This window comes from Cebus imitator, unplaced genomic scaffold (assembly GCF_001604975.1).
Source record: "Cebus imitator isolate Cc_AM_T3 unplaced genomic scaffold, Cebus_imitator-1.0 Scaffold47, whole genome shotgun sequence".
Classification (NCBI taxonomy): Eukaryota; Metazoa; Chordata; class Mammalia; order Primates; family Cebidae; genus Cebus; species Cebus imitator.
The window spans coordinates 8,652,159-8,679,387 of NW_016107362.1; the positions used below are offsets into that span (position 1 = coordinate 8,652,159).

Consider the following 27,229-nt stretch of genomic DNA (forward strand, 5'->3'; position numbering starts at 1 on the left):
ATTTGTATTGATCTAAGTACTTTACATACATTATCTCATTTAATTCTCATGGCAACTATATGACATAGATATTATTATCATCTCCATTTTACAGATGAATAAACGAGTGTCAGGATGAAGTTGTCCCTGGTCATGCTGCTGGTACGTGATCAAGTTGGGTTGCAATCCAGGAAGTTATCTGACTTGACCTGTTAACCACTGCTCTATATCAGCACTGTCCAGACAAGCTTTCTGAGATGATAGAAGTGTGCTATAAAACAATGACTGGTGAGACTGCAGAACGGCATTTTTAAATTTAAGTTGATTTTAATTAATTCATATATAAATAGCTGTACATGGCTATGGTGAGCACACTGGACCTATACTGCCTACCGTTGCTATGTTAGACATATTTTACAAAAACATACACACTCAGCCTGTTTCCACTTTTACTTGTAAAACGGTTAAACTCTTTCATCCCATTCTAAACAAAATAATGTTAAAAATGCAGTGAGGGAAAGCGTGTAAGTTTTGGAAATCATATCATGCCGATAAACCTAACAGAACAGGTTACGGGAGGGAACGTACTGGTAAATCATTGCTTCCCTATTTATCTTTTTTTCACACATAAAACCTATTTTGAACGTGGTTTCTCCTTTTCCAGTTGATCTGTTGATCTCTTTCTGAAGAGGAGGTGATGACAAACTAGTGAAGTAAGCTTCCTTATGCGTTTACAGGCAGAGAGCTAGCACTGCCTCTGTGGTGCCTCCATTCATGTGCATTTCCTTCCTTCCACATCACTTCCAGCGTTAAACTGACCGGGGAAAGGCTCACAGCCAATAAATGCAAAAGAGTGTCACTTCCAGCTTCCCAAACCTTCCATAATAAATAGACAGAGCAACACTCAGTTCCTCATAACCCCAACAGCAGATAAAACAACTAACATCTGCAGAGCAGTTTGTTTTATCCAGCACTTTTACAAGATAAACCACTTGAAATTCAAGAAATCCTGCAATCTGGAGGCCAAATTCGCTTAACTGTACTTTATGAAAAGGAAGTTAAACTCAAATTTATTTCACTTGCTCAATTTCACAGAAGCATTATTTCACATAGTAAACTCGCCAATAAAGATTTGAGGGATTTGGGTTTTATTTTGCTTTTTTTGTGTTTCATTTTGACCACTGCGTACACTAAATCATCCTGTGAGCTCAGAGGTCAGACTCCCTGGGCTTGATTGTTGTTGTAGCTATTTAGCTGTGTGATCTAGGGCAAATTACTAATCACTCTGTTTTCTCATTTTTTAAAGAGGAAATAATATTGTTTTTCCTTTGGGATTGCTGAAATATTGAGTTAATAAAGAGTACTTCTAACAGTGCTTGGCATGGTAGCAAATGTTCAATAAATATTGGATGTTACTACTGTCGTTATTCTTTTGGGGACAGAGTCTCCCTCTGTTGCCCAGGCTGGAGTGCAGTGGTGGGATCTCGGCTCACTGCAACCTCCATCTCCCAGGTTCAAGTGATTCTCATGCCTCAGCTTCCTGAGTACCTGGTATTACAGGCGCATGCCACCATGACCGGCTAATTTTTGTGTTTTTAGTAAAGACGGGATTTCACCATGTTGTCCAGGCTGGTCTCAAACCCCTGACCTTAAGTGATCTGCCTGCCTCAGCCTCCCAAAGTGCGGAGATTACAGGCATGAGCCACCACTCCTGGAGTGTTGTTATTCTTATTGATCAGTCTCACTCCTTATTTTAGTATTGCCTGTACTTGATAGGTTAGCATACTGTGCCCTGTCTTATAAATGAGCTATCACGTGTGTACAGCTTCTTCCAGTGACTCTTCTCTGGGTCAGGGCTCTGCTTCATATTTCTCTCTCTCTCTCTGTCTCTCCTCTGACCCATAAAACTTGGCAGAATGCAGCACATGGGATATAACTATCGATTACATACAAACCGAAGTGAAATGTGTCTCTCCAATGGAACAGTTTTTTATAAAGGGAAAAGGCTTTCCCTAGCCACTAGATAACAGGAAACGTGGTTACAATAGTTGTGAGATAAACCTCTAAGGACCCCAAAGAAGCTCTTCTACTTGGAGACTTTAGCCGGATTTGCATACTCACTCTTTTGGGGCTCAAAAGTCTATGAGGAGAATGGCATTTTTTTCCCTAGACAACTTAAAATGCTGGAGCCATGGCTGTACAAAAGAAAAGGAAACCTACTTTATTTAGTGTTAGCTAAAATGAAGAAACAGAGATATCTGAATTTTAAATTTTCCGAATAGGGACTCAACCTGTACCAGTTTGAGTCCCTAATCAGAAAATTTGAAATTCGAAATCTTTCAAAATCGGAACCATTTTGAGTGCCAATATGGTGGTCAAAGAAAATGTTCCTTGGAGCATTTCCGATTCTGGATTTTCAGCTAAGGGATACTGGGCTGGGAATTACACTGCAAATATTCCAAAATCCAAAACAAAATCCCTAATCTGAAAAATTTCTGGTACCAAGAATGTCAAATAAGAAATAAGGGACTGGAAAACGAGGGTCAGAAGGAGTCCAGGACAGCAGCAACTGGCAGAGAAGAAAAAAATTAGTATTTTTGTGGTGAAATGTTGACAATGTGGAGTCTTCTTTCAGATGTCATTGTGTCTCTAGATAGAAAATTTCTTGGTAAGAGGCTACTACTTAAGATTCACTTTGTACATATTTATTGTCAAGATAAGCAAAATCTTTCAGTTGGAAAGTCTGCAAAGAAGAAAGAATTCCATAGTTACACATTTAAATGAAAGTATGCTTATGGGAAGGAAGTCACAGAGGTGATCAAGAGGCTGAAAACAAATAAGCATGGTAAATATTTTTAAAGAAATTTTAAATAAGCATGATTTTATTTCTTCTAGACTAACTGTGCTTTTCAGAATTCTACACATGAATGAATACTGTAAAAATAGTTATTATGCTTCAAAGGATGCATTTATCTATGAAAGTGTTAAGATAAAGTCATCTACTCAGAGTTAAAGTTTAGGCTAATTAAAACATATAAATAACTTTTCTTCTGACCTAAAGGAGAGAGGCTCAGGCTGGTAGTAGCAGAAGCTGTGATCTCAGCAGGGAAATTATGATTATAAATGTAATGGAGCTTCAGATATTACAGGAATGCACATGTCAAAATATTTGGGGCTATAGCTGTAGACAGAATCAATATAACAGACACATGCATCATTCTTCTCCTTGATTTTCCTATTAAGTTGAACTTAGAATACCTCAAGCAATAATTATTTCATGCCAAAATCACAGTAAAATTTGCATTATTACTAAAGCATAGTTTTATTTAAAGAAATATTCTACTTTACTAAAATTTTGTTATTTGTTCGAGTAAGGCATTTTCCAGTTTTCTGAAATCATATCTCCATTCCTATTCAAGTCATGCATCAGAAACTAATTTTGTTAGCATCATTGCAAAACATCTTTCCCTCTGTACTCAAGAACGATCTAAGTAGAACCTCCAACTCTAGCAAGCTTATATGCCAATTTACTTTAAAAACTAGTGTACATTAAGTATACTGGAGCGTTTTGACTGGTGCAGTGAAACTGCCGGGCTATTAAACGCTATTAAATTGTACATTGCTGCAAATAGGAACAATGAGTCTGATGTGAAACTGTGTGAACATGTACTGCTGGTGAAACCATGGTGCCTGAGTGCTTATCATTTTATCCCTCTGAAAGGCTAATATGGCCCCACAATTACGTTTTTGACTCAAATCAATATAAAGATCACTCTACATTTTTGGCTAATATTTTTTCAAGTGTGTGCATATATAAGTATGTTGATGATTCCCAATTAGTTGAAAAAAGTCAGGTTGATAGAATTTGTAGGGATACGGGAGCAACTGTTATCTATAGTTGTTTATAATAGCAAAGTAGCTTGCTTTAAATATTAAAAGAAGCTATATTCTATCACATTGGTTCAGCATATTTGATTATTACCATTAGGAGTTTATAATTACTTTAAATAGTACAGTCCAAAAAATGCTTTTGTTGTTTTGTTCTAGTTTGCGATTGGTTAACAGGACTTCAATATTACACTTGTTAAGAAAATAATTAGTGTTGAACATAGAAGCAGGGGTAAATAATTTTGTTCTCAACAACAAATATGAACATATTGAACTTTTCCTTTAATTTATGTAAATATTCTCAACAATAAATACAACATCAAAAGGAACTGTTCCAAACAGTTTCTGCATAATCAGAATTTGGTTCATTCTTTCTTCACCACACGATTTAATGACTGGGTTAGTAGGTGTGCTTTTTAACTTCTTTTTAAAACATAAATCAATGCTTATAAATGAGTGTGTCAACTGTGTTTGAGTGAATACAAGTTAATTATTCCTTACATATCTGAATGTGTATATGTGTGTGTTTGTGTGCGTGTGTGTGAGAGAGAGATGGTCATCAAACACATTAGATATCTAGCTGTATACAGATATACAAATATATACTTAAAAAAAATTTGCACTCTGAATTATCGAAAGCACTCCTCAAATATATGAGTGCAATTGTGTGTTGATTTTATGTGCTCTTGTTAATCTTATTTATATATGTATAAGCATGTGTTTAATGTTTTATTATGAAAAAATATAATGTTTAAACAATTTAAAAATATGCTCTGAAGATAATTTTCAGCACATATACTTACAAAATGCACAAAATCTGTCTTTTTGTATATTGGGAATCAAAATATACTACCTGGCTTTAGCTAATTAAGTATTTTTAAATTAGGGTATATGAGTCAATTCGTGGGCTATTTTACCAACTTTTTTTCCCCACAGGTTTTTGTTACAGATGATTTTCTATGTAGCCAAAATGTCTTTACTATAATCATTGAAAAGAAAGGCTTATATTGGATTTAAATACATATTAGACATACATTTTTATTATCAACATTCTTTTGCCCACACTCCTGCTGCTTACAGTCCTCGTTTCCCCATTTAATTAATATACTTTTGATGCTTCGCCATCTATATAGCAGCGTGTATTTGTGTGTACACATAGACTCTAAACTATGTAAAATATAGCATCACAGCATAAAGAATAGTTCACACTAAAAACAATAATAACAGCTCCTCCAGTTTGTCACCATTTTACTAGATATAAGAACCACCATTTAGGAAAGTGTTATTTTCTGGTTTCAAACACTGTTTTACTATGCTTTACATAGATGGAACTTGTGCTATTTCTTTTGCTGTCCTTTCCTTTCTTTGTGTCACGTGTTTTGTAGGAGAGAAGGAAAGAAGAGAGGCAAGGAGAACTGAAGAATAGGAGGGAAAAGATAAGAGAGAAGATAATAGAAGAAAGCGATGAATGGGTCCTACCATTTAATTGGCCTCATACTTATTTTAACCTTTTCCTCTTTTCCCCCAGAAACAACAAATTTCCTAATTCTTACATAATGCTAGCTAAATGTAAGACTATAGAAAATAATTTTCCAGTATAGCAGATCTTTTAAACTGCCTATGTTGGTGGAATATAACAATCTATTCAAAACTCAACTTATTTGTTGTATTGAAGGCCAATACGTTCAGATACAACTAGATGTCTCTGTATATATTGCACACTTTCTTATAGCGAGAGTAACTTTGTTCCTAATAGAAACTCTTTTTGAAAATGAAAAAAATCCTAACTTTGACACCTACAGACCTTAATTTCTAAACGTTAGAATTGACAGCAAAACCCTACTGTTGATTTCCATAATCCTGTAATATTTCTGCCCACTTCAGCTTTCTCAATTGCGAAGCTATTCCAGATGGGACCATGAAATTTTTGCAGCAAATTCTACAGCACATAATTTTGGTCAATATAGTTATTACGCCACACACAGCTGTATACTGCCACATAAATGAGCACATGTGCAATAGGATTCTTGTATTGTAAGTTTTATAAAAATAAAATTGAGATTAAACAGCCATACACAATAATTTATTTGAAACATCAACATGTGGGTTGCTCTAGGGTTACACAAATGGTGCTATTTCTTTTCCAAGAGAAAACGTTCGTCATTTAATATTCAGTATTAACACAAACGTTTTCCCCAGAATTATAATCTAAATTAGGTGCTTTAAAATACATCAATATATCATTAACTTCTTACTTTAACACATTAGATCTATAGAAGAATCAATTCTCCCTAACAATGGTGAGAGAACCTAATCATTCTCTAAATTTACTTTTAATTAGCATCATCTTCATTAATTGGTGTAGCTGATAGCAAAACATTACAGTGCATTGCTCTTTTATATTTAAAATGTAATATGTCGTTTGGTCCCATGTCTTTACTAAAGAACCGTACTCGTTTTTCTGCAATCCCTTAGTAACTATTTTTAGACGTGTTGCTGAATAATTTTCTCCAGGAAACTATAGGAGGCTATATTAAGGATGCTCTATTCAAATTAATTTTCAGGCAACAATTCGGTCTTTAATTCCTCTGCATATTTGTGAATGTCCTGAGAAAGATTTTTCTCTCTCCTTCATCCTCTTCTCAATCAAGTTTTTGGATAAATCAAAGGAAACGTTGTGTAATCAACAAATAGCCAAGAAGGATGAATCTGCCATTTATTAAGTGTTTCTTGTAAACTATGCTATGTTTTCATGCACTTGTTATTTTTTCACAAGAATTATGTTCACAGGCAACATTTCCATTGTCCTGATGAGGAGGGAAAACAAAAACCAAAAGACTAACAAAACACCGGGGTCTCTAATTAGTTAACTGGATCTTAAGAAGTGACTTTCCAAAGGTAACCCCATTACTATTCATAACCAGGTAGGGTTATAGATGTTATAGGTCACAGTGAGAGTTCAGGTTCTCTGATCCCCAAGTCCAAGGCTCTTTCTGCTACATCACATATTCTAATGGTGCCCCACCCTCTATCCAGGTACCTTTGCTGTAAAGGAAAGCTATGAACACATTAACAACAGACTCTCCAGTGCCATGAAGACCAACAATTGGTTTAATCAAGACCAATTCCTGACATTTAACTCTAGACTTACTGTTTTGTTTCCAATGACAGCTTCCTTTCCAATTACGTGTTTTCAAAAGTACCCTTTTGGCTTAACCTTTCTTTCATATATCTTTTCTCATTGAATGACACCCCTCTCCACTTTCTACAATAAAAATTTTAGCTGTTCCTGATTATTCCATCTTCCTTATCTGCAAATCCCATCAATTTTCCAATTCTGAGGGTTCTGCTCTGAAAATACTCCTCTAAAACAGCTGTCTTCAAATATTAGTATGCCTCAAATTCACCTGAGGACTTGTTAAAACATGGTTGCTGGATCACATCCTCAAAGTTTCTGATTCAATTGTTCTGGGATAGGTCCCAGATAATTGGCATTTTGGGCCAGATGATGTCAATGCTTCGGTTCTGAGAACCAGATTTTGAGAAGCACCATTCCAGGAGATCTCACCACTTTTTGCCCACAGGTATTGCATTATATTTCCATACATATCTTAGTCACACAACTACAAAAAAAAACCAACTGGGTATTTCAGTCATTACCCTTCCTATCTCCATTCCTCAATGTATCCTGTACCATTTTAATAAGTACAAACAAAACTTTGATAAAGTTATCTAACAACTCATGAATCTATTTAATGATATTCCACTGTCTAGATATTAAGATGATCACCTTAACATGGTTTTCGGCTACCATGATCTACTGTTGGTTCTGGCTGTTTCTCTTGCACAAAGCTTCACCTTAATCTTAGTCTGGCCAACCCTTCTCTCTTAATAAACGAGCACATGTGCAATAAACTTCTTGTAATATAAGTTTTATAAAACTAAAAGTCTATTTCAAACTCATATCCTTTGTGAAATATGCCCAGACTTCCCCTGGCAGAGTTTGTGACTTCCTACTTTGATTTCCTATTTTGCTTAGTAATAGCTCCATTGAATTGCTCATTACATTTAATTCAATTATCACTTGGTTCTGTTAGAGGCTTATTTCTATTTGCCTGAGCCTCCACAAAAAAAAGTCAACAACTTTGAATATTAAATACTTTATGATTATTTCCTTCTCCCATCCCCCAATAAAAATAAAGAGAAAAACAGATCATTTGTATGGCCTGATGACTTTCCTTTATTAAGTGTTCTTTAAAAATGTCTTGATTACAAATATATCATTTAGCATATATTATCACCTCCAACACGCTATGCTAATGCCAAACTGTACTAAGGAAAGAGTTCAACATATCTGCATGATTTTAGAAAAAACAACTTGTGTAGGCATGTGTCTCTGAGACACATATGTCTAAATCAATGCACAATTATTTCTGTGTAATTTAAATCACCATCTTTAAATATATACAGAAATTGCCTTGATCAGCACCTCATGATATGGCCTGTTCTTATCCTCAGTTTTAAGGATTCTACTTGCTGCATGAAAATTCAAAATTTGCTACCATCCACATTTACATTTTCTAAATTGTATAGTCATAGGCTAAATTCTAAAGCTATTAAAACACATCTTCAATACTAAAAGCATTTTAAACTCTAACAAAGATATCAGCCAACTGGGGGTTGAAATTACAATGGGCTAATTTTTATAGTGTTTTCCTTTACTGTAATATCACGTTATTATTATTTTTTATCACATGTTATTAATATTTCTTCTACACTTCCTAAAATAACCACTTATAGAATAAAAAAGAATGTCCTAAATTACAGAATTATAAATAAATTGATATTGTCTTCCTCAACCATTTTATTATATCTCTCTTTAGCTGGTAAATTTTCCCTTAAAAATCACCTATGTGGAAATAACGCAAAGCTTTCAGAGCTAGTACACTGATGTAAACAAAACAAGAAAGAAAAGAAGGAAAACATACAGCTGGTGTCTAAATCACCATGTTTAGAATTTACTGATGTTACAGTTATATCTCTTCGCAATTAGTATCCAATTTAGCTTTGTCCAATAAATAGAGTAAATGGACAGTTTTCCTAAGTCTAGTTAAATCATCATTACAATGTAGAATAAAATATGTTAAAAGATGGGTTTTACCCCATAGATTATTACCTTTGAAGAAGTCATTGTTCTGCAGAAGAAAAAAATGCGGTGGCCAAATTCTGACTCCTAAGCACTGTTCTCATCAATTGTCTTATAATTAAATCTAGTGGTTACCCAGTATTATAAAACCAATGGTGAAAACTGTCTAATCAACTATACGATAAAAATAAAACTATATTTTCCCAGTGTCTGACAAGGTAAAAAGAAGTTACCAAATGTCTGCCACATTTCTGCAGTTTCTGAAGGAACGCACTTTTTAACTAAAGTAGCACGTTCCAAGATCATCTCCAAAGGTCTGAGCAGGTGTGCTAAATTAACAAAGTCTCTTGGAGGGGAAGAAAAGTTGTTTTCCACTTTCCTTTATTTGGCTTTGTCTCAAAGCTCTTTCTTCTTCATGAACGGCATACTGATTTGATCCAGGCTGAAAAATGTGCTCGCGCACTGGAATCACTATCCTTCCTTTATGGTACTTGCTGTGTCAGTTATTAGTCTACCTGACGAACACTGAAAACAATTCCAAACTCTGAGGGGTTTTGCCCTAATTAGAATGACCACCTTAAAATGGATAACTTCATTTTTTCATTCAGCATGTGTTGGCCTTTGTCTATGATTATTTGGGTGATATACCATTTGTTAGATGATAAATTAGGACCAAAAGGGAAACAAAGGAAAAAAAATCTAAAGAACACTAAGATTTTGTGAAAGGGAGAAGAAAAGATAGAGAGATAGAAAGAAAATACCTGGATTTTTATATGTTTATTTATTTAATTCAATGTGGATATAAATATATGTATAAATATTGAAGAGATACAATAATGGCCACTAAAGGTGTCTATGTCCTGATCCCAGGAATCTGTGAATACATTAGGTTACATGGCAAGGGATGGAGGATCAAAGTGGCTGATCACCTGACTCTGACATGGGGAGATTATCCTGGATAATCCTGGTGGACTCGATGTAATCAAAGGGTTCTTACAGGAGAAGAGGGAGGCAGGGAGGGAGCCCTGGAGAGATTCAGTGTTAGAAGAATATGGAGCAATACTGTTCTGAAGACAGAAAAATGGGGCCACTAACAAAGGAATGTGGGAAGGCAGCCTTCAAACTTGAAAAAGGCAACAAAAGGGATTCTCTGCTAGAGTCTCCAGAAGGAATGCAGCCTTACTGACACCTTGATTTAGTTCAGTGGGATATACTTTGGGCTCCTGAACTCCAACTGTAAGATAGTAAATGTATTGTTTTAGCTGCTAAGTTTGCGGTAATGCATACAGGAGAAATAGAAAATAAACATACCTTTCCTCATTCACCTTTAAATTGCAGTTTTCCTTTTGTGTATAAACTGTCTGCATCAATGCTGACCAATAGAAGAAATATAATGCAAATAACATATAAGAACCACAAACATAATTTAAAAGGTCCTTTAAGCCACTTTAAAACATTAATTCTAATCATATATTTTGTTTGACTTAGTATGTTCAAAATATTGTGTCAATATGTGATCAATAAAAAATCGTAAATGAGATATTTAGTATTCCTTTTATTTCCACAAAATCTTCTAAATCTGGTGTGTTTGTAATACTGACAGCACATCTCAGTTTTGACTAGTCACATTTCAACTGCTTAATTGTCGTGATTGACTAGGAACTGCTATATTAAACAGCCCAGATTTTACATAGAGATCTTTTAGCTATCTGAAGCCAATTTGAGTGATAGTTTTGAATATACCTATATCAGACAACTATAATTTTAATATGTATCTGTTTTTAATAAAGGATAGTGATTTCTTTATGCATTTTCAAAATGCATGTGCTTTGACTTTCAACAAAATGTTGAATAAATAGTCCAAACCTGAACACAGAAATTTAAATCTTAATAGGACCATTTCAACATATGAACGAATTTCAAATTACTAAGTAGAAGTTTATAGTATTTACATATAACCATGCCTTCAGGTAGGCATATTAGAAAGCCGATCTTCAAATTCTATACAAATTTGGTTTTTATCACCTATCGTTTCAAATTTGAGTTTTGCTTACTCCATATGGACTCCAACTTTTGTAGTACAAAAAGAAGATAAAATAAATTATCTTGTTTTCATCTACTTCTGAATGGCTGCTAATTCATATCAAAGTATAGGTACAACAAAGCTGTCATGGGTCATGGTGTCAGTTCAGAGTATTGGGGTGAGAACATTGGTATTTCAGGACATCCTTTCCAATGACTGGCTAAATTCTACAGCTTTCCATTTCTTATACTTTGAGATAATGTATATAAAGGCAAAAATGCATAATTTATTCTCAATGAAATTTCATGAAGACATTTTACAAAGAGAAAATACGTAATTGTAGATTATAAAAATCCATAATATTTCTGAAGGTTTTATTCCAACCTACGCAGTTAGGAGGATACCCCCCACACCCCTATTATACTTATTTTTCTAAATAAAAATAACTGTATTGATATTTTAAAATGCCTACTGGTAATAAAGTCTTTTTCACTGCCCATGTTTATATTCTATTCAAATAGTTACCAATCTAGCATTCTTTTTTCTCTTTCTGGTCTCCAGATTTACACATTTTGGGAATGTCATGAACTGTGAGTGTATACCCATACAGACACACTCTCTTTCCTAAACATTTGGTTGGCATTGCAGGTTTTAAATAAAATTTATTACAATCTTCATTTAATTTACAGTTGAATAAATGTTCCAACTCTAAGCCTATTTTTAGGATTATCACTATTTAGCAAAAAAAAAAAAAAAATCTAAATTGAAGGTGGTTCTCAAATCTCTTAAAGTATTTTTTCTATAAAAATAAAAGATAAAACTTCTACATTTTTTTTCTCTGTCCTGGCTTTAGCTGACTTTTTCTTGTAAAGCAGTATTAAATATGACAATCCTGTTTTTTGACAGTTACCTAATACTTATGTTAGGAATGGGTTTTCCCTACAGTTAACAAAGTATCACACTTTATGAAGCATCTTATTTATTATCATTATATGTTCATAGCATTTTGCTGCTTTGGTGGCTCCTTCTGTCTATGTTATAATTCAGTCTTGATTATGGTTGCATTAGACTAAGGAGCACAACAACACCTTGGAAGGTAAAGCATCATGATCAGACTTGAAAGTATCTGAACACCTTATTTCTACAATTTACTAGAATGGAAGAGCCATCCATAGGCATATACTTTGGCTCCCCCAACATGACACACAGCACACGTGAGATGAAGGAAAGATCTGTGGAAGTTCTGAGTGGCAGTTTGATCTCTGAGGCCTGTCAATGAACGAATGAGACAACAGTCTTCCTTGGGCATTGACATTAGTAAGAGTAGTTGGGATTAGGGAGTGAAGAGCTTTTTATCTGTATTTTAGCATTCATCTTTTTATTTTTTCTATCTCAGCTGGTAACATCAGCTCTTTCTCCTTTGGCTGACTCTTGCGATTTATAAGATGATTTACAAGGTCTATTCCCTAAGCTTGGCTACAGTAAAGAAATTAGCCCAATCTGAAAGGCAGCGGATACATGTCTTGACAACACCAAAAGTAAAAATTGGAAGCTCAAGAGGAAGCATCATTACATATTATGTTTATTTCTTCTTCCTTGGGACAATTCTTCAAACAACTGAAAATACTATCATTTTCCCCAAACAATAAAAGGTTGTTTTTATAATCAGGCACCTGTAAGATCATCCCATATCTTTGTGTGACCAGAGGAGGAAGGAGTTCTGAAACCCAGTGGCACTGTTGGTATTCAGCTGGATTAGGAATTATTCATTGTGAGCCACCATAAAGAATAAATACTCCTTTAGAGGACATTTTGCAGTCATATGACCCTTATGCAACATCAAAAGGAAGGCTGACATGCTGATATTTACTTAACAAACACTAAGAGCCAAGCACAATGTTCTCTGCTTTATATTACTAGTTCATGTATCATCATCACAATTCTACCATGTAAAAAACATTATGATCTCTGTTTTTTGATAAGGAAACTGAGGCTTCAGAAGGCCTTAGTAGTAAGTCCAAGGTATTCACCTAGTCACAGAATTAGGACTTGATCATCCATCTGTTTGATTTCATATACATGGCTCTACTCACCACGCGAAGGAAGTTTTAAGGACTTTTCCATGACCAATAATTGCATGAAGTCTTTTCAAATATTTAGTAAAATTCCTTTAATAAAGAAAAATTGTGTGTATGTGTGTGTTTATATATATGCAAATGCTGCCTTATATACATTTCATACAAAATATACATTTTATATAAATCCTAATTTTAAGCAATATTTTAATTATTTTCAGTGACAGAGAAGGCTAAAAACACAGGAAGCCAAGAGAAATAATCTAGAATTACCAAAAGAAACACTGGACTTCCAAAAGAATGATGACCAGTTTTATTCTTAGGTGTCAATTTCAAATACTAAATTAAAAACATTTAACCTTTGCCTTTTAAAGTTAAATGAGAACCCGAGGATCTAAATCTGCACTGTCCAATATGATAAGTACTAGCCAAATGTGGCTATTTAAATGTAAATTAAGATTAAATAAAATATTAAAAAATCAGTTTCTCAGTCTCAAGAGTACTGATCTAAATGAAACTGAGGGCTAAGTGCTGATTTTATCAGGGATATTCCTCCTTAACTATTTTCTCCTTGTCTAGTCTCTGTCTTTCTCCCTCTTACAATGGCGCACTTTGGAGGAAGGTGAACTGTTTGTCATTTTCATAGGTTCCAGTGGGAAAGTTGTCCATTTAGTTAAAAATGATGGCTGGCAAAACATAAACTGACCTTCTGACTTAGGGGTGGGGCGTGAGATTCGGCCAATGGCATAATTTAGCAGACATCATTTTAAGACTCACAACATTTCCATGGTGACTTGAGTGCTTCCAGATTATATTGGAAGAGAAAGAGTTTTAAAAATAGATGGCTTTTTGAGAAACATAACATCTAGATGGAAAGAACTAGTGTATCGTGAAAAATAGATAAAGAAGTTAACAAAGCAATGAGCATTTACATCTATAGAATCTCCTTTTTAAAGTGCGAAAAATGGAATACCTCCCTTCCTTACTATACCTAACCTCAGTTTTCTTTCATTATATACGTAAAGAATTACAAATAATTATTTTATACCTATTACAAAAAAGAGGAAGGATTACTACTCTTAACAATATGCATAAATAACTTATAAAAAAGTTTGCATTTTAAAAATGGGAGGTTGAGCAAGATGGTAATTTGGATTGCAATGCTATTAAGCAGAAGTAGGCTCATATTATGCTGTGCTCACTTTTAGCCCTTGAAAATAGTTTCAATGAAAAAGGTTAATATTGTTGACATCATTATTTTTAACAGCATTAATGATTTTCATAATCACAACTGTATTCCCCAACTCTAACAAGTCTGTCGGATTATATGAGTGGTTTGCCAAAGCCTATTTAGTAGCTACTTAATTAGTGTTTACTCAAGATACATTCTTCTTAAACATTGCACTGTATGTAAAAGAACACATATGTAAAGCAAAGTGACTATTCTGAAAAAGAAAGAAGATTTTTGATGCACTGGAGAGAAAGACTAAAAATTATTTCTTTTTCCATCACACACGGAATTTACAGGTATTTATGGCAAAAACATAGTGAGGAGCATTCTGAAAGAGAATTCTCTATCACTAAAGTCACTATCATGCTGAAAATATTTCTATAGTGTATATAGTCTCTCTATATATAGTGTGTATTTATATACATATAGTGTGTGTGTGCATACATATATAGATAGATACATAGATACGTACACATTGCTCAACTTCTTTGAGGCTATCATTGCATGCTTCTTTTTCTCTTTAGGCACCAAATTTTTAAATTTTATGAAGAAAAAAATGTAGTATAATGCTGAATGCTTGCTCTTATTTGACTACATTTTATAAAAATCATATTATAATCATAAAGAGAATATGCCAAATAGGACTCAATATTTATTAATGTGATAAATTTTGTTTATGGTCCTTCAGTCTATTAATCTGTATCTATCAACATTCTAACCTGGTTAACTTCTGTATTCTATTTCCAGGTACCACATAGTATATTATCAGGAACTCTTTGAAAAGTCAATAGCCTGTGAATAATTTCTAATACGTTTTCTAGACATATTTAGAGGTAAAACTTTTGATAATTTGATATATAAAGTAAGGATTAATTGATATTTCTCAATCTCCCTCTCTCTTTTAACTGAAATCTATATATTTTTTGGTGGAGAAAGGTGTCAGATAATCAACCACATGTTGCAAATATATAACATAACCCCTATTCAATCATTAGCTACTTCTCTGTTTCGTTTCCTTAGCTTGGTCATGACTCTCTAACTCATTGAATGTTAGACCAGTGACCTCCAAAAACATTGCTTAAAAGTAGGCAAAAGGAAGTTCTGTGCCTCTGCTTTGTAACTACTGCCCATTCTTTTAGTACCTGTGGTTCCTTGGAATGGTGCGGCACCTGTAAAAGGTTAATGAGCATAGAGACTTTCAGGTATAATACAAATTACAGACACTACACAGACATTTCAAGAAACAGACAAGCAACATGCACGCTGCAGGCACACTACAGGTGGCAGATATTACTGCAGCTCCATCCCCGATATATCTTACAGATTATATATACACATATATTAGTGAGATATATGTATTTGGAGAGTTATCATTGGTAAGTACTATTTAAAAAGAGAGAGAGAAAATGGTTTTTCGACAGGTTTTAGGTGTACCTATCTTAGCTTGTTTGCAATCAGATATTTACACCTTTCTTGTGACAGATCATGAGAAATCTCTTCAACTTTAACAAATAAATCCAAAAAAAAAAAAAAAAAGTTTCTTAAAAAAAAAAAAAGAAAAAAAAAAAAACAACTGTGATTCACTTCTAACCAAAAAGTTTTACATTCACAATTCAGGGACTTTATCTTCACATAAAACATTTTAATGCTAGAAATAAATTGTGGTATAAATCATCTGCAATAAACATTTTAAGTAGACTTGAAATCTCAGATCCGTTAAAACGTAAGGTGAGGATTTTTGATGAACTCTCAATTAAAAAAAAAGAAATCAAGCTGTCACTTTTTCTAAAAATCTTGAATGATTTGCCTTCAAAATTGCATTCATTGCTCTATGAGAATCATCAGGCATTAATGTACATGCATTAATACTACCATCATTGCAGAGGGCCTGCAGAGAAAGAGTTCTTCCATTCCCAGTTTCATTTTTAAAATAATCTCTTGTTATTTTGGTTACACTAAACACTAATACAGAAGTAATCAAATTAGCATTAGCAGTTCATGTTGCAAACTTCAATTTGTATTGCTACAACATCAAAGTAAAAATATTTGCATATCAAAAGTAAAAGAGGTGGGATTTAAATTAATTTAGTGTCTTAAAACTAACTAGGCCTTGATGGTAACTTAAATGATAAATAGTTTGCAAATATAGAAATTGAATATATTTATATTCTTTTTCAACAATCCCAAGGCCTGTGTACTAAATGCTAATGAAATATGAATATTAGAAAAAAAATGGAATATGACAGTGCATATGGAAAATGTTGGGCTTCTCATAAACTGAGAATTTTGTTTAATTCAGACTATAGTGTTTATAACTGTTTATAACTAAGAGTATGTAGGTGACAATTCTTTCTACTCATCTATAGACCATATTACAATACTTTGAGTCTAATTATTCTCAATAATTCATTATATAGCAAAATGTAATGGAGTTGATATACTTGTGGGCAGAAACATGCCAAAATAATGTGTCTTCTACCGTATGCATCCCTCATTTTTTATGACACGATATTATCGTGCAGTTTCTATTTGCCTACCACAATGTCTAATGTTTAATATTCCTTTCTCACCTGGTGATTCAGATGACCAAATTGAATAAAACATACAATTTAAATAAATGAGTATTTTTATGTAACTCATGTCTGTGTGCTTTCTAGGGAATAGCATGTTTTCACAGATGCAAATCTGGCCTTTAAAATAATTTATATTCCTGCCTTGCTCAGTCTGATCTTGACAGTGACCTGAGGAGTGACCACCATTTGCAGTACAATACCCTCCCTAGAAATTAAATGTCCCCTAATATACTTAAGGGGTTCTTTCCTCCTTGGCATACACTCCTAAACTGCCCTAATACGAAAAGTATTTCTTAGGTTTCATTTGTATCACTATGCACTGATTTTTTTTTGTTGTTTCATATTCCAACTAATATTTAAAAATAAAAATATTCTTATGGTACTATTATGCCTCAAAATATTTCTAAAAGTATATAAGAAATAAATGTATGCAAATTTATTTTGATTCTATATAGGTACCTAGAAAAAAAGAAAACTGATTTTTTTTCAGAGATAATTTCTCACTATGTTCCCCAGGCTGAACTAGAACATCTAGATTCAAGCGATCCACCTGCCCCAACCACCTGAGAAGCTGAGAATATAGGGGAGAAAAAGTGCTATTTTCTAAGTCATCTTCATGATTTAAAATTAGGTAAAATAATTCAAGAATTACTAATGGCAAAACTTCCCAGAGATACTATTAATAATATCCACCGCATCTTACAGCTATTAAACAAGGTTCATGGAGACAACTTGACATCTGTACTTAGAAGCTTTTGAGGCAGTAGCTGGGTTTCCTTACAAAAAAGACATACCAGGAATAGGTAAATAAGAAAAAAAAAAGGTTTTTAAGTAAAAACCTGGTATAAAATAGATACAGATTGTTGGATTCCTACATTTTTTTTTAACTTTCCTACTTAGGTGATCTGTAAATTAATTACATGATATCTGATACTTGGATTAAGTTTTGTATTTTTTGTTTGTTTGATTTTAAGATTTTAGAATACTATAGAAAAATAATATTCATTAGCTTTTTCATCATAAAATCATAAAGGAATGGACTAGAAAAAGGGCCAATTTCTGTAATTTACAACCTATAAGTACTGTAATTTCCATGTAGCTGTAAAATGTCACAGTGTATTGTAGGATGTTATGCCCAAAGATAAAGGTATTTTCTTTTCTTTTCTTTTTTTTTTTCCTGAGACAGAGTCTAGCTTTGTCTCTCTGTCGCTAGGCTTTAGAGCAGTGGGGATTCTCCTGCCTCAGCCTCCCCAGTATCTAGGACTACAGGCACGTGCCGCCACACTAGGCTAATTTTTGAATTTTTAGTAGAGATGGGGTTTCACCATGTTGATCAGGATGGTCTTGATCTCGGCCTCTCCAAGTGCTGGGATTACAGGTGTGAGCCACTGCACCTGGCCAATAAAGAAATTTCTAAATGGATTCTGATTACATTAGAGCAGTTTTAATTTAATTTTTCTTATCTGAAAAATTAACTTTTTCAGATAAGAAAAATTAAATTGTGAAAAGATCACCTTTGTCATTGTTCAACCATTTCTTCATAATGATATTATAAGGTCATTAGGCTTTTCTTGGTGGGAGGGGGTGAAACCAGGATTAACTACACATCTCTCACTGGTTAGACTTTGCATATTTGCTACAATATCTATACGATAGTGAATTATTTTATGTTTTAATATAGAAATAGGTGGGGTTTTTTCGCTTGCTTGTTTGTTTTTTGCTTTTCTGCATGAAGAAGCACTTACAGCTACAAACCATCTTTATGGGAAATAATAATTCCATTCTCAGTAGAAAATAGACTAATTAAAAAAAAAGGCTAAAAATGACCTCTTGAGAAGAAAGGACAGATCTGAATATTAATGTAATCAGTAGTTATCATTTAGCAGGCAAGGAGATATCAACTGCAGGCCAAGAGAAACTGTAAGTTAGACGTCTCAGACTCAATACCAGAAGGAAAATTTCAACTTTTAAAGAAGAATTCCATATGTGGATTAATTTTTCTTGGTTTTAGAAAGAACTGAAAATACCCATCTCACGTATTTTAACTATTTCAGGTAAAAATTATCCTGCTTCTCAAGGTGATTCTTACAAAAGACTAAGCTTTGATTTAAAAAGGTCACAATAACGACGATATTCTTGGGGAAAAACATGTTGAGTCTAAACTGTTGCGGTTGTTACAGTGTTAGAGGATGGTAGTGCATCTATTTTGTTGTTGTTATTGTTGTTCTTTTAAATCTAAATAAACCAAAAGAGATAAAATGTGATGAAAGGACAGTGGAATATTTAAGATTATTTAGCTCAAGCCCTTTCTAAAATTTCAAAAAACTGGGAAATGTGCTTATTTAGATGAGTAAGTTGAAGGTAAATCAACTAAGCACTGATGGGCATCTACTCTATGATAAGTACTATGCTACATGCTTCATACAAAGTTTTTCATTTCACCCTGACACAGTTCAGGAGGTAAGAAATTTTGCTGATTTTTCAAACTGGAATACTCCATGTCAGAAAGATTAGGTAAATTGTCCAAGGTCACAAAATCAGTAAGTTGATTGTAGTCACCACTAAAACCCAAGCCATTCTCTTTCTGAAGCCAAATTATTTCCATTTTACTAGATATTAAAATATCTGAACTCAAGGCCTCTTCTATAACTAACCTAGCCTGGAATAATATTTGTTGAAAAAATGAAGTTAATAATCTATAATGCTTCCTGAAAAGGAATCAAAATATAAATCTAATAAATAATTGATAGATCTTCTGACTCAAAACAAAGACAAAGTTTCTAAGCATGATGAAATATAAGAGCCGGGCACATTGGCTCAAGCCTGTAATCCCAGCACTTTGGGAGGGCAAGATGGTGAATCACTTGAGGTCAGGAGTAGGAGACCAGCCTGACCAACATGTTGAAACCCGTCTCTAGTAAGAATACAAAAATTAACTGGGTGTGGAGGTGGGCACCTGTAATCCCAGCTGCTCAGGAGGCTGAGGCAAGAGAATCACTCGAGCCTCGGAGGCAGAGGTTGCAGTGAGCCTAGATCATGTCACTACACTCCAGCCTGGATGACGGAACAAGACTGTGTCTCAAACAAAAACAGCAACGACAACAACAACGACAACAAAAAGATGAAATACAAAACAGTGTACAAATTTCCCCTTCTTTTTTTAAAATGGCATTACTAATCTAGTCTTTTGACCCAGAAAACAAATGTAACTAAATCTTCAGGGACATTTCTTTTTACCCATGTTTATGCTCATCTATGGCTGGCTTTCTCTCTTAAGATAAACATTTTATTTAACCTGCCTTTGTCACATTCTACTGGAATTACCTTTGTTGCCCATGGCCATCTCTTCTGTATCTAACCTGGAAATTTCATTGTCATAGAAGTAGCAAACTGGCTGCCTTTAGAGGTGACTCACAAGGACACACTAACAAATTTCTGGAATTACATATTGGCAAACCATTTGCTCCTGGATATAATTCTGACCCTTAAGTTTTACTCTTTCGTTGGGGCACCAGTCATCTTACAGTAATGATCACAGAATCACAGTCTTTAGGGTTAATTGAAAAGAACTATACTGTCAGTGAGTCCAACTTCCTTATGTTTATGTGTGAAGAAACTGAAGACCTGAGAAGTAAAATTGGCTGGGTGAAAACATTACCAAGGAACAGGAGATTCAAGATCAAATATATGTTTCCTAATCCATTGCTCTTTCCATATGTTCTCACAATAAGCCTTGAACAAACACTCTGCTGACAAAGATTCCCAAATATTTAAGGATGAGAAATGAAGGCCAGGCCTTTCTCCAAGAATGTCACTTTGAAGTCTTTTCTGTTTCGGCAGTCTCTAGTTACAAGGCAAGATTTTACGTAAAAACTAACCCTTGCACATTAACCCCTGCCCTGGGCTCATTTTTACCTCCCCAAAGAATAGCAAGGTAATTTTTTGTATTTTTCATATTTTTATTAATAAGTATGTTTGAATATGGGATATGTTTTACTAATTTCCTTAATCCTGCAACTCTGTAAATATGAACACAGTTGTTTTCTTGAAAGCAATCAATCTCAGCCCCAGGGATACCAATGTCAGGTCGGGAAGTGTCAGTAAAAAGGTCTTAGAATTTACTACAGAGAAATGTGAAATGCTTTCTGTTAAATCCACACAAAGCCTTTCTTCTACTCAGTGGTGTGGAGAACTATGACAGTACCCTGTGAGTATCAACAGATAAATGGAAATATACTGTTACAATGCTATTATTAGTATTTATAACAGCTCTCATGCTCTTGATAAATGAAGCCACATTAATTAGTTTCAGGATCTTATTCTCACTTTGGCATATCCACTAGCACTTCTGAACATGCAATTAAAATATTTCAAAATGTCACTTATGTTTCCGTTTTACAAGAAATGCATACTGATTATAGGCACTTGATTTGTACTAAGCCACATACTTTTAGAAACAAAAATACGTTAATGTTTTAGGGGTTAAGAAATCCCTCCAATACTATTTGAAATTAAGTTGGATGAAAGCTAAAGCTATAAATGATCATGCAAATGTATAACTATGCTCTTTTTCTGAGTTTGAAATGGCTTTTGTCTTGGAAATTCCGTAAGTTAAAATTGGCTCTTTACTAAACAAATGGCGTAGTTTGATTTGAAAGTTAGATGCTGACCCAGGTAGTGACTTTAAAACAAACTAGTCCTCTACTCAAATTTTTAGAGATTGATTTTCATCTTTGTCCAAATAATATCAGAAATCCTTTGGCTCATAATAATTATAGTTTAAAACAAAACTGCTACCTTTTTCCCATTAAAAAGAAAACTAAATTTTAGATTAGATAGATGAAGATAAAAATACACATAAAGATGTAGACACAGATTTATATCTACTTGTAAATGTGTATTAGGCAATATTCTTTTCAAATTATTCGGCCAATGTAACTGCAACATGGTCTTAGATGGAAGCAGTGAAAGACCAAAGTCAAGCTATGAAAGGTGCCCCTGTAGCTACCTATTCCCTTGATCCTAACAAGAGGCAGATGATGTCCAGATAAGAGTAGAAGCATGTTGTCAACAACTTACCTATAACGATAAACTTGATTCTGCAGAAAGAGTATGTTATTTATCTGTCAGATCCCAACTGCAGTTAATGTTTAACGCTTAAAACAATGAAACAGTTTTCTTTAAATTTTTAATGATCTCTGAAATCAATGTTACAGAAAATGTCTACATTCCTCCCCAGCTCTGCAATACTCTCTAGGTACTATCAGAAGTAGATTCAAGTGTTCTTCCTGTTTTGGATGTGACGGACAGTAGAAGAGCTCATACAAGGGAAACAGTAGATTCAGTTACTGTTAAATGTAGTGAGTTCAGTAAAGTAACTGGAAAAAAAAAAAAAGTCTGACATCCCCCATAATAGCATTTTATATATAACTCAGCAGGTCATATGTATTACACAATGGCTTAAGAGTTGTTTTGTTAATTATTTTGAAAACGAAGAAATTTTAAAAAGGATTCTCAAATTAGGAGTCTGAGGAGAGCTGACAGCTCTGTTCTGAAGATCAAGCCAAACCTTGGTGACATGCTTACATGTTACCACAATTCTGCCTCCTATGGGAGAGAAAGTGGTGAAGGTTTTCTTAAGAGAAGAAAAATAGGGCGTAAGTGTATGAGCCAGGAAAAGTGGGATGAGGAACAGAAGTAAGCAGAAACTGGGAGAGGAGCTGAAAGTGAGAGAACTGGCTGAAAATGCTTGTGAAGACTCCTCAAGGAGAGATTCACATGAAAGATACAACAGAGCTACAGAATGCTTCCTCCCACCTTCTCTTTTTCTCTACAGACTCCCCTTTGCACACTGCTCCTGTAATTCTTTCCTTTTTAAAATTAATTGAAAGTTTAAATAGACAAAAATTATGTATTTTTTTATGTACACCATGATGCTTTGAAATATGTACGTATAGTAGAATGGCTCCATTGAGTTAATTAACATATCCATTATCTCACATAATTATAATTTTTGTGTGGTAAGAACACTTTAAATCTACTCTCTTAGTGATTTTCAAGAGCAAAATACATTGTTATTAACTACAGTCATATCAATGATACAACAGGACTCTTGAACTTATTCCTCCTGTTTACTTGCAATTCTCTTCTAACATAGAGTTCATGTACCACTAGAAATAGAACAGAGCCTGCCAATAATGGTGAATGGTGTTCTAAAGTGTAAAATATATAAACTCTGACTATCATTTTAATGGGCAAAAAATAAATGAGGGTAGCACTTTTTAAAAAAGAAAAATTCAGTGATACATAACACAATGGATTTTCATATCAGATCGACACAGCATGAGAAGACTTCACATAAAGGAGGAAGGTTAAGAAGGATGAAAAGTGAATCCTTTATTATTCGTGGAAGCTGTATTTTAATACATAAACTGATATATTCTATTAATTTAAAAAGGATTCTTTGAAGAGCTTGTATTTTATTCACTGATAGAATATGAGCTTTTTATTGTCTAAAATTGATTTGATTTCTAATAAAATATTTGCTTCAACCTTGGGCTGCAAGCACCAGACAGTTCAATGTGAGACAGTAATATTATGAAAACTCATGATATTTTTTCATGCAGCTTAAAGCTTCATGTGCTATCCATCAAATTCATTTCCTTTGTAACTAAATCTGTTATAAATCTCTGCATCCAAATATGAAATATAGCTCCCAAAAATAATCTACTGTCAATAAACCTAATAAAGCCTTCAAGTGATACAACACTTTCTGGTGGCTTTAAAATGCTTCACAAATACCTTATTGATCTTGGTAGCTGATGATGGCATTAATAATAATCTACAAATAACATGGAAACAGAGGAGTTGGGGGAGTATTAATTAGTCACAACCACTGGAGATCTATTTTTCTTTTAAACTTTCATGATTAAAAATAAATAAACAGACTCATAGGTAAACTCGAATTGTGATAGAAATTTCTAGTTATTCCACAGGAATTAACAAAAATTAATCACACTTTAAAAAATTTGACAATTGTTTAAAAATTGGATAATTTTTAAAAAGACAAAAATAAATAGTTTCAAATGTAGATATTAGATGGCTTTTTTTCTCACTCAACAATGAATGAATCATATGTATTTGAGTGAGTATATACTTGATGTTTCTTTGCAAGCCTGTGTTTTCTTCTATTGAGGCTCAATTGGAGAAAACACAATATGAACACTGAAGTTAAGAATAATTCTTAATGCTCATTTTTGGCTTCATTTTACTTCTGTCAGTATCCACTGCGAAGACTAAAGCAGGGAAGGAAATGCCATGTTTTTCCCCAATAGCTAAATATGGCCTTCACACACACACACACAAAGAAATAAACCAAAAAATATATATATTTATAATAGTCATACCATCGTAGTTTTAATAATAATGTAGTGAGTTTCAGGTTATGACTTTAAATTATTAGTCTTATATTTAGAAAAATGTGTGTTTTGTTACCAGAAAGCTCCGCTGTAGTCATGTTGAATACTTTTATGCCTAATTTAATATGTAAAGTGAATATTGACACTCTATCTTAAAGCAAGGAGCATCTTAATTTTATATAAAGAGAAACATAGAAATCAGAAGGCTCCTCATTCCCTAAAACTGTTAATGTTGCCAGTCTAACAGTATAATAAAGGGAATGCACCTAGGGTACCGTTGTTGAAACTGTTAAAAGCATTGTGACAAAAATTCTTTTTTACAGCTATGACCCAACATACTGACAGGGTAGGGAATGGGATGCCGTATTAGTGAACAGGACAATAAACAACATTAAGCAATGAGGGACAAAAAATTGCTAGTAAGTAATATTAAGCAGCGTGTGGAATGTGCAGTTACTATTGAAAAATCAGGCTCAATAAGTATTTAAGAATCCAATTCATTTTATGCATGTTTGTGACCAGGTGGGAAGGATACAAAATGATAACTATACAGTCCTTGACCTCAAGGCCTTTGAATTTAATTGGAAATCAAAACACATCTAAGTGAAACAATAAGTAATACTATTAGACAGTGAAAATAAAATAAAGACTGGCATTCCAGATCATATGATAGTGCTTGCCATATTATGCATGTCAGTAGAATGATGCTTGAGAGTGTCAAAAATTCCTGGTATGACGTGGAAGAAAACACATTTTCTATCATCAGATTACATTGCAAAAGTCAAACCACTTTTGGTCTATGGTTGAGGGAGTCTATCAGAATTGAAATTTGTAATACTGATCATCTCATCGTCTACTCTCAGCTTTAACATTTCCTTATTTGGCAAAAGGATTAAACAAATTATCAATCAAAGCTTCAGCTTCAATTTCAGGTAGTACCAAAATATTTTTTTTTAAGGATCACTCATTCAGCCTTCTGATGCCTCACTAATCTTTTGTCACCAATGAAAATTGTTATTAACTTGAAGAGTTCTAAATATTACACATTTTTTGTGGTTTTAAGAATCAAACTGTTTCTATTAATATTCAGAAGTAATAATTAATTTATCTTGCTCCATTCAAGATTGACTGTTCATTATCATCCCCTTATTTTACATCAGTGAAAATCGTGTCTTTGTTATTTACCAAAGAGGAAACATATCTTGATATTTTCGACAGTCACTTACATGTAGCACATCGATTAGTAATTGATGTATTTTATTACTGATATTACTAAAACAAAAGAAGTATATTGTATCGGGAAGTGAAAAAAACACTTATTGAATGCCAAATATTGCCAGAATGTGGTAGGTGTTTTAAGAATCACAACAACTTTTAAAATATTATTATTCCAATTTTTTTTGCAAATTATAAAATCAAAGCTCAGGAAGTTTAAAACTTGCCTAACATCACATAGCTAAGTAAAAATTTAAACATATGCATATCTGAATCAAATCTAAAGTTTCTCACTAAATCACAGGACTTCTCAATATGAAAATATTTTCATTAAAAACATGTTTACTTTCTTCTGACACCAAGGCTGTATGGGCTATTACACAGGATGCTAAGATTCTCCTTTTTGAGGCTTTAAATAATTATTAACGTGGAATGTCAGTGTGGGAATAATATTTAAAAAATAATTAGTGACATATATAATCACGACTTTTAAGATAAGGAAATTAAGGATCAGAAAGGGAAAATGTGTTCTCCAAGGTCACACCCAGCATTCTGGAGGCAGAGTAAGACTGAAAAACCATTTCTCCTGGATACTAATCAGTACCGATTCATTTATAAGATGTTTTCTTATGTAATCTTAGGATAAGGGAGTCAGAATTCTATGAACTTAGATTTTTAACAGAATGTCCCTCTATCAATGGAGCCACCCATACAATATTTAGTTCACTGCAACATTTAAAAGAACTTTTGAGTGATACTCATGAAATATAGCCAAACATCAAAGAAAATTCAGAGTATAGAAGAAAAAAAAAAAAAACAGCTGAAGAGTTTTTTATTCATATGAAGCTAAGGAGCATGCATCTCTTTATAACTATATATGCAAAGCTCCCCACCATGTTATTTTAATACCAAATGATTTTCATTTCAAAATGGCCAACATGGGAAAACACAATTGTTCATAGTTCTTAAAACATTAAAAGACTTCTCTCAGATGACACTTCAGAGATCCTCAGAAGATTACGGAAGGGGAAACGTTGGGGGCTTAAGCTGCATAATAAAGAGCCACAAGCCTACACAAAACCTCCATGACTCTCACTATAAAGAGGAAAGGACAAAATGAATAGTATGAGCACCAAAGTGAAATTCAAGCAGACAATTTCTGAGAACAGTCCAGTGCATGAAAATGTGCACTTGGTGAAATTTTTTAACATAACACCATATTCCATAATTGGCGGAAATACAAGTCATATTTCCTCATAGAGATGGGAGGCAAGGGAGAAAAACAACAGGAGAAAAGGGAAAGAAGGAAGAAGAAAATTTTATTTTGCCTCCAGAAGAAAGTCTTCCATTGATGATTGAGGTTGGTTCTGTGCTGACTTCAAAAAGCCTACTGGAGCACTCCACAGACAATGATGGGCCAAATTATCTGGGGGAATAGGTCAGGGAAAAGAAGAAAACAGGGATAAGGGCTTCTAACTATAATTTTTATTAAAACCATAATTGTAATTGAGTGGAGTCTCCACTCTATTATAAAAGTGGCCCAGAGCAAAGAGCCTAGGGCTACCTACAGAGATACTAGTGCTAACTCTTGCAAATAAGAAAATTCAGCTAAGTATTGTTTCTCATAGCAATTGAATATAGAAAACTTTTAAAGAAAGATATGATAAATGCCTACTTATTT

At 33.7% G+C, this 27,229-nt stretch overlaps 1 protein-coding gene across 5 annotated transcripts in view; it reads right to left on the reverse strand.

Annotated features, from left to right (window-relative positions):
• The window catches only part of PCDH7 (protocadherin 7), a 415,738-nt gene that overhangs the window by 137,572 nt on the left and 250,937 nt on the right, over positions 1 to 27,229 (reverse strand). The window contains exon 3 of one of the 5 annotated variants that reach the window (XM_037738021.1): positions 15,485 to 15,511. The exons of the other annotated variants lie outside the window; for them this stretch is intronic. Coding sequence (XP_037593949.1) covers positions 15,485 to 15,511 — 27 coding nt within the window. The remainder of the gene's footprint in view (positions 1 to 15,484; positions 15,512 to 27,229) is intronic. 5 annotated transcript variants of the gene reach the window in all.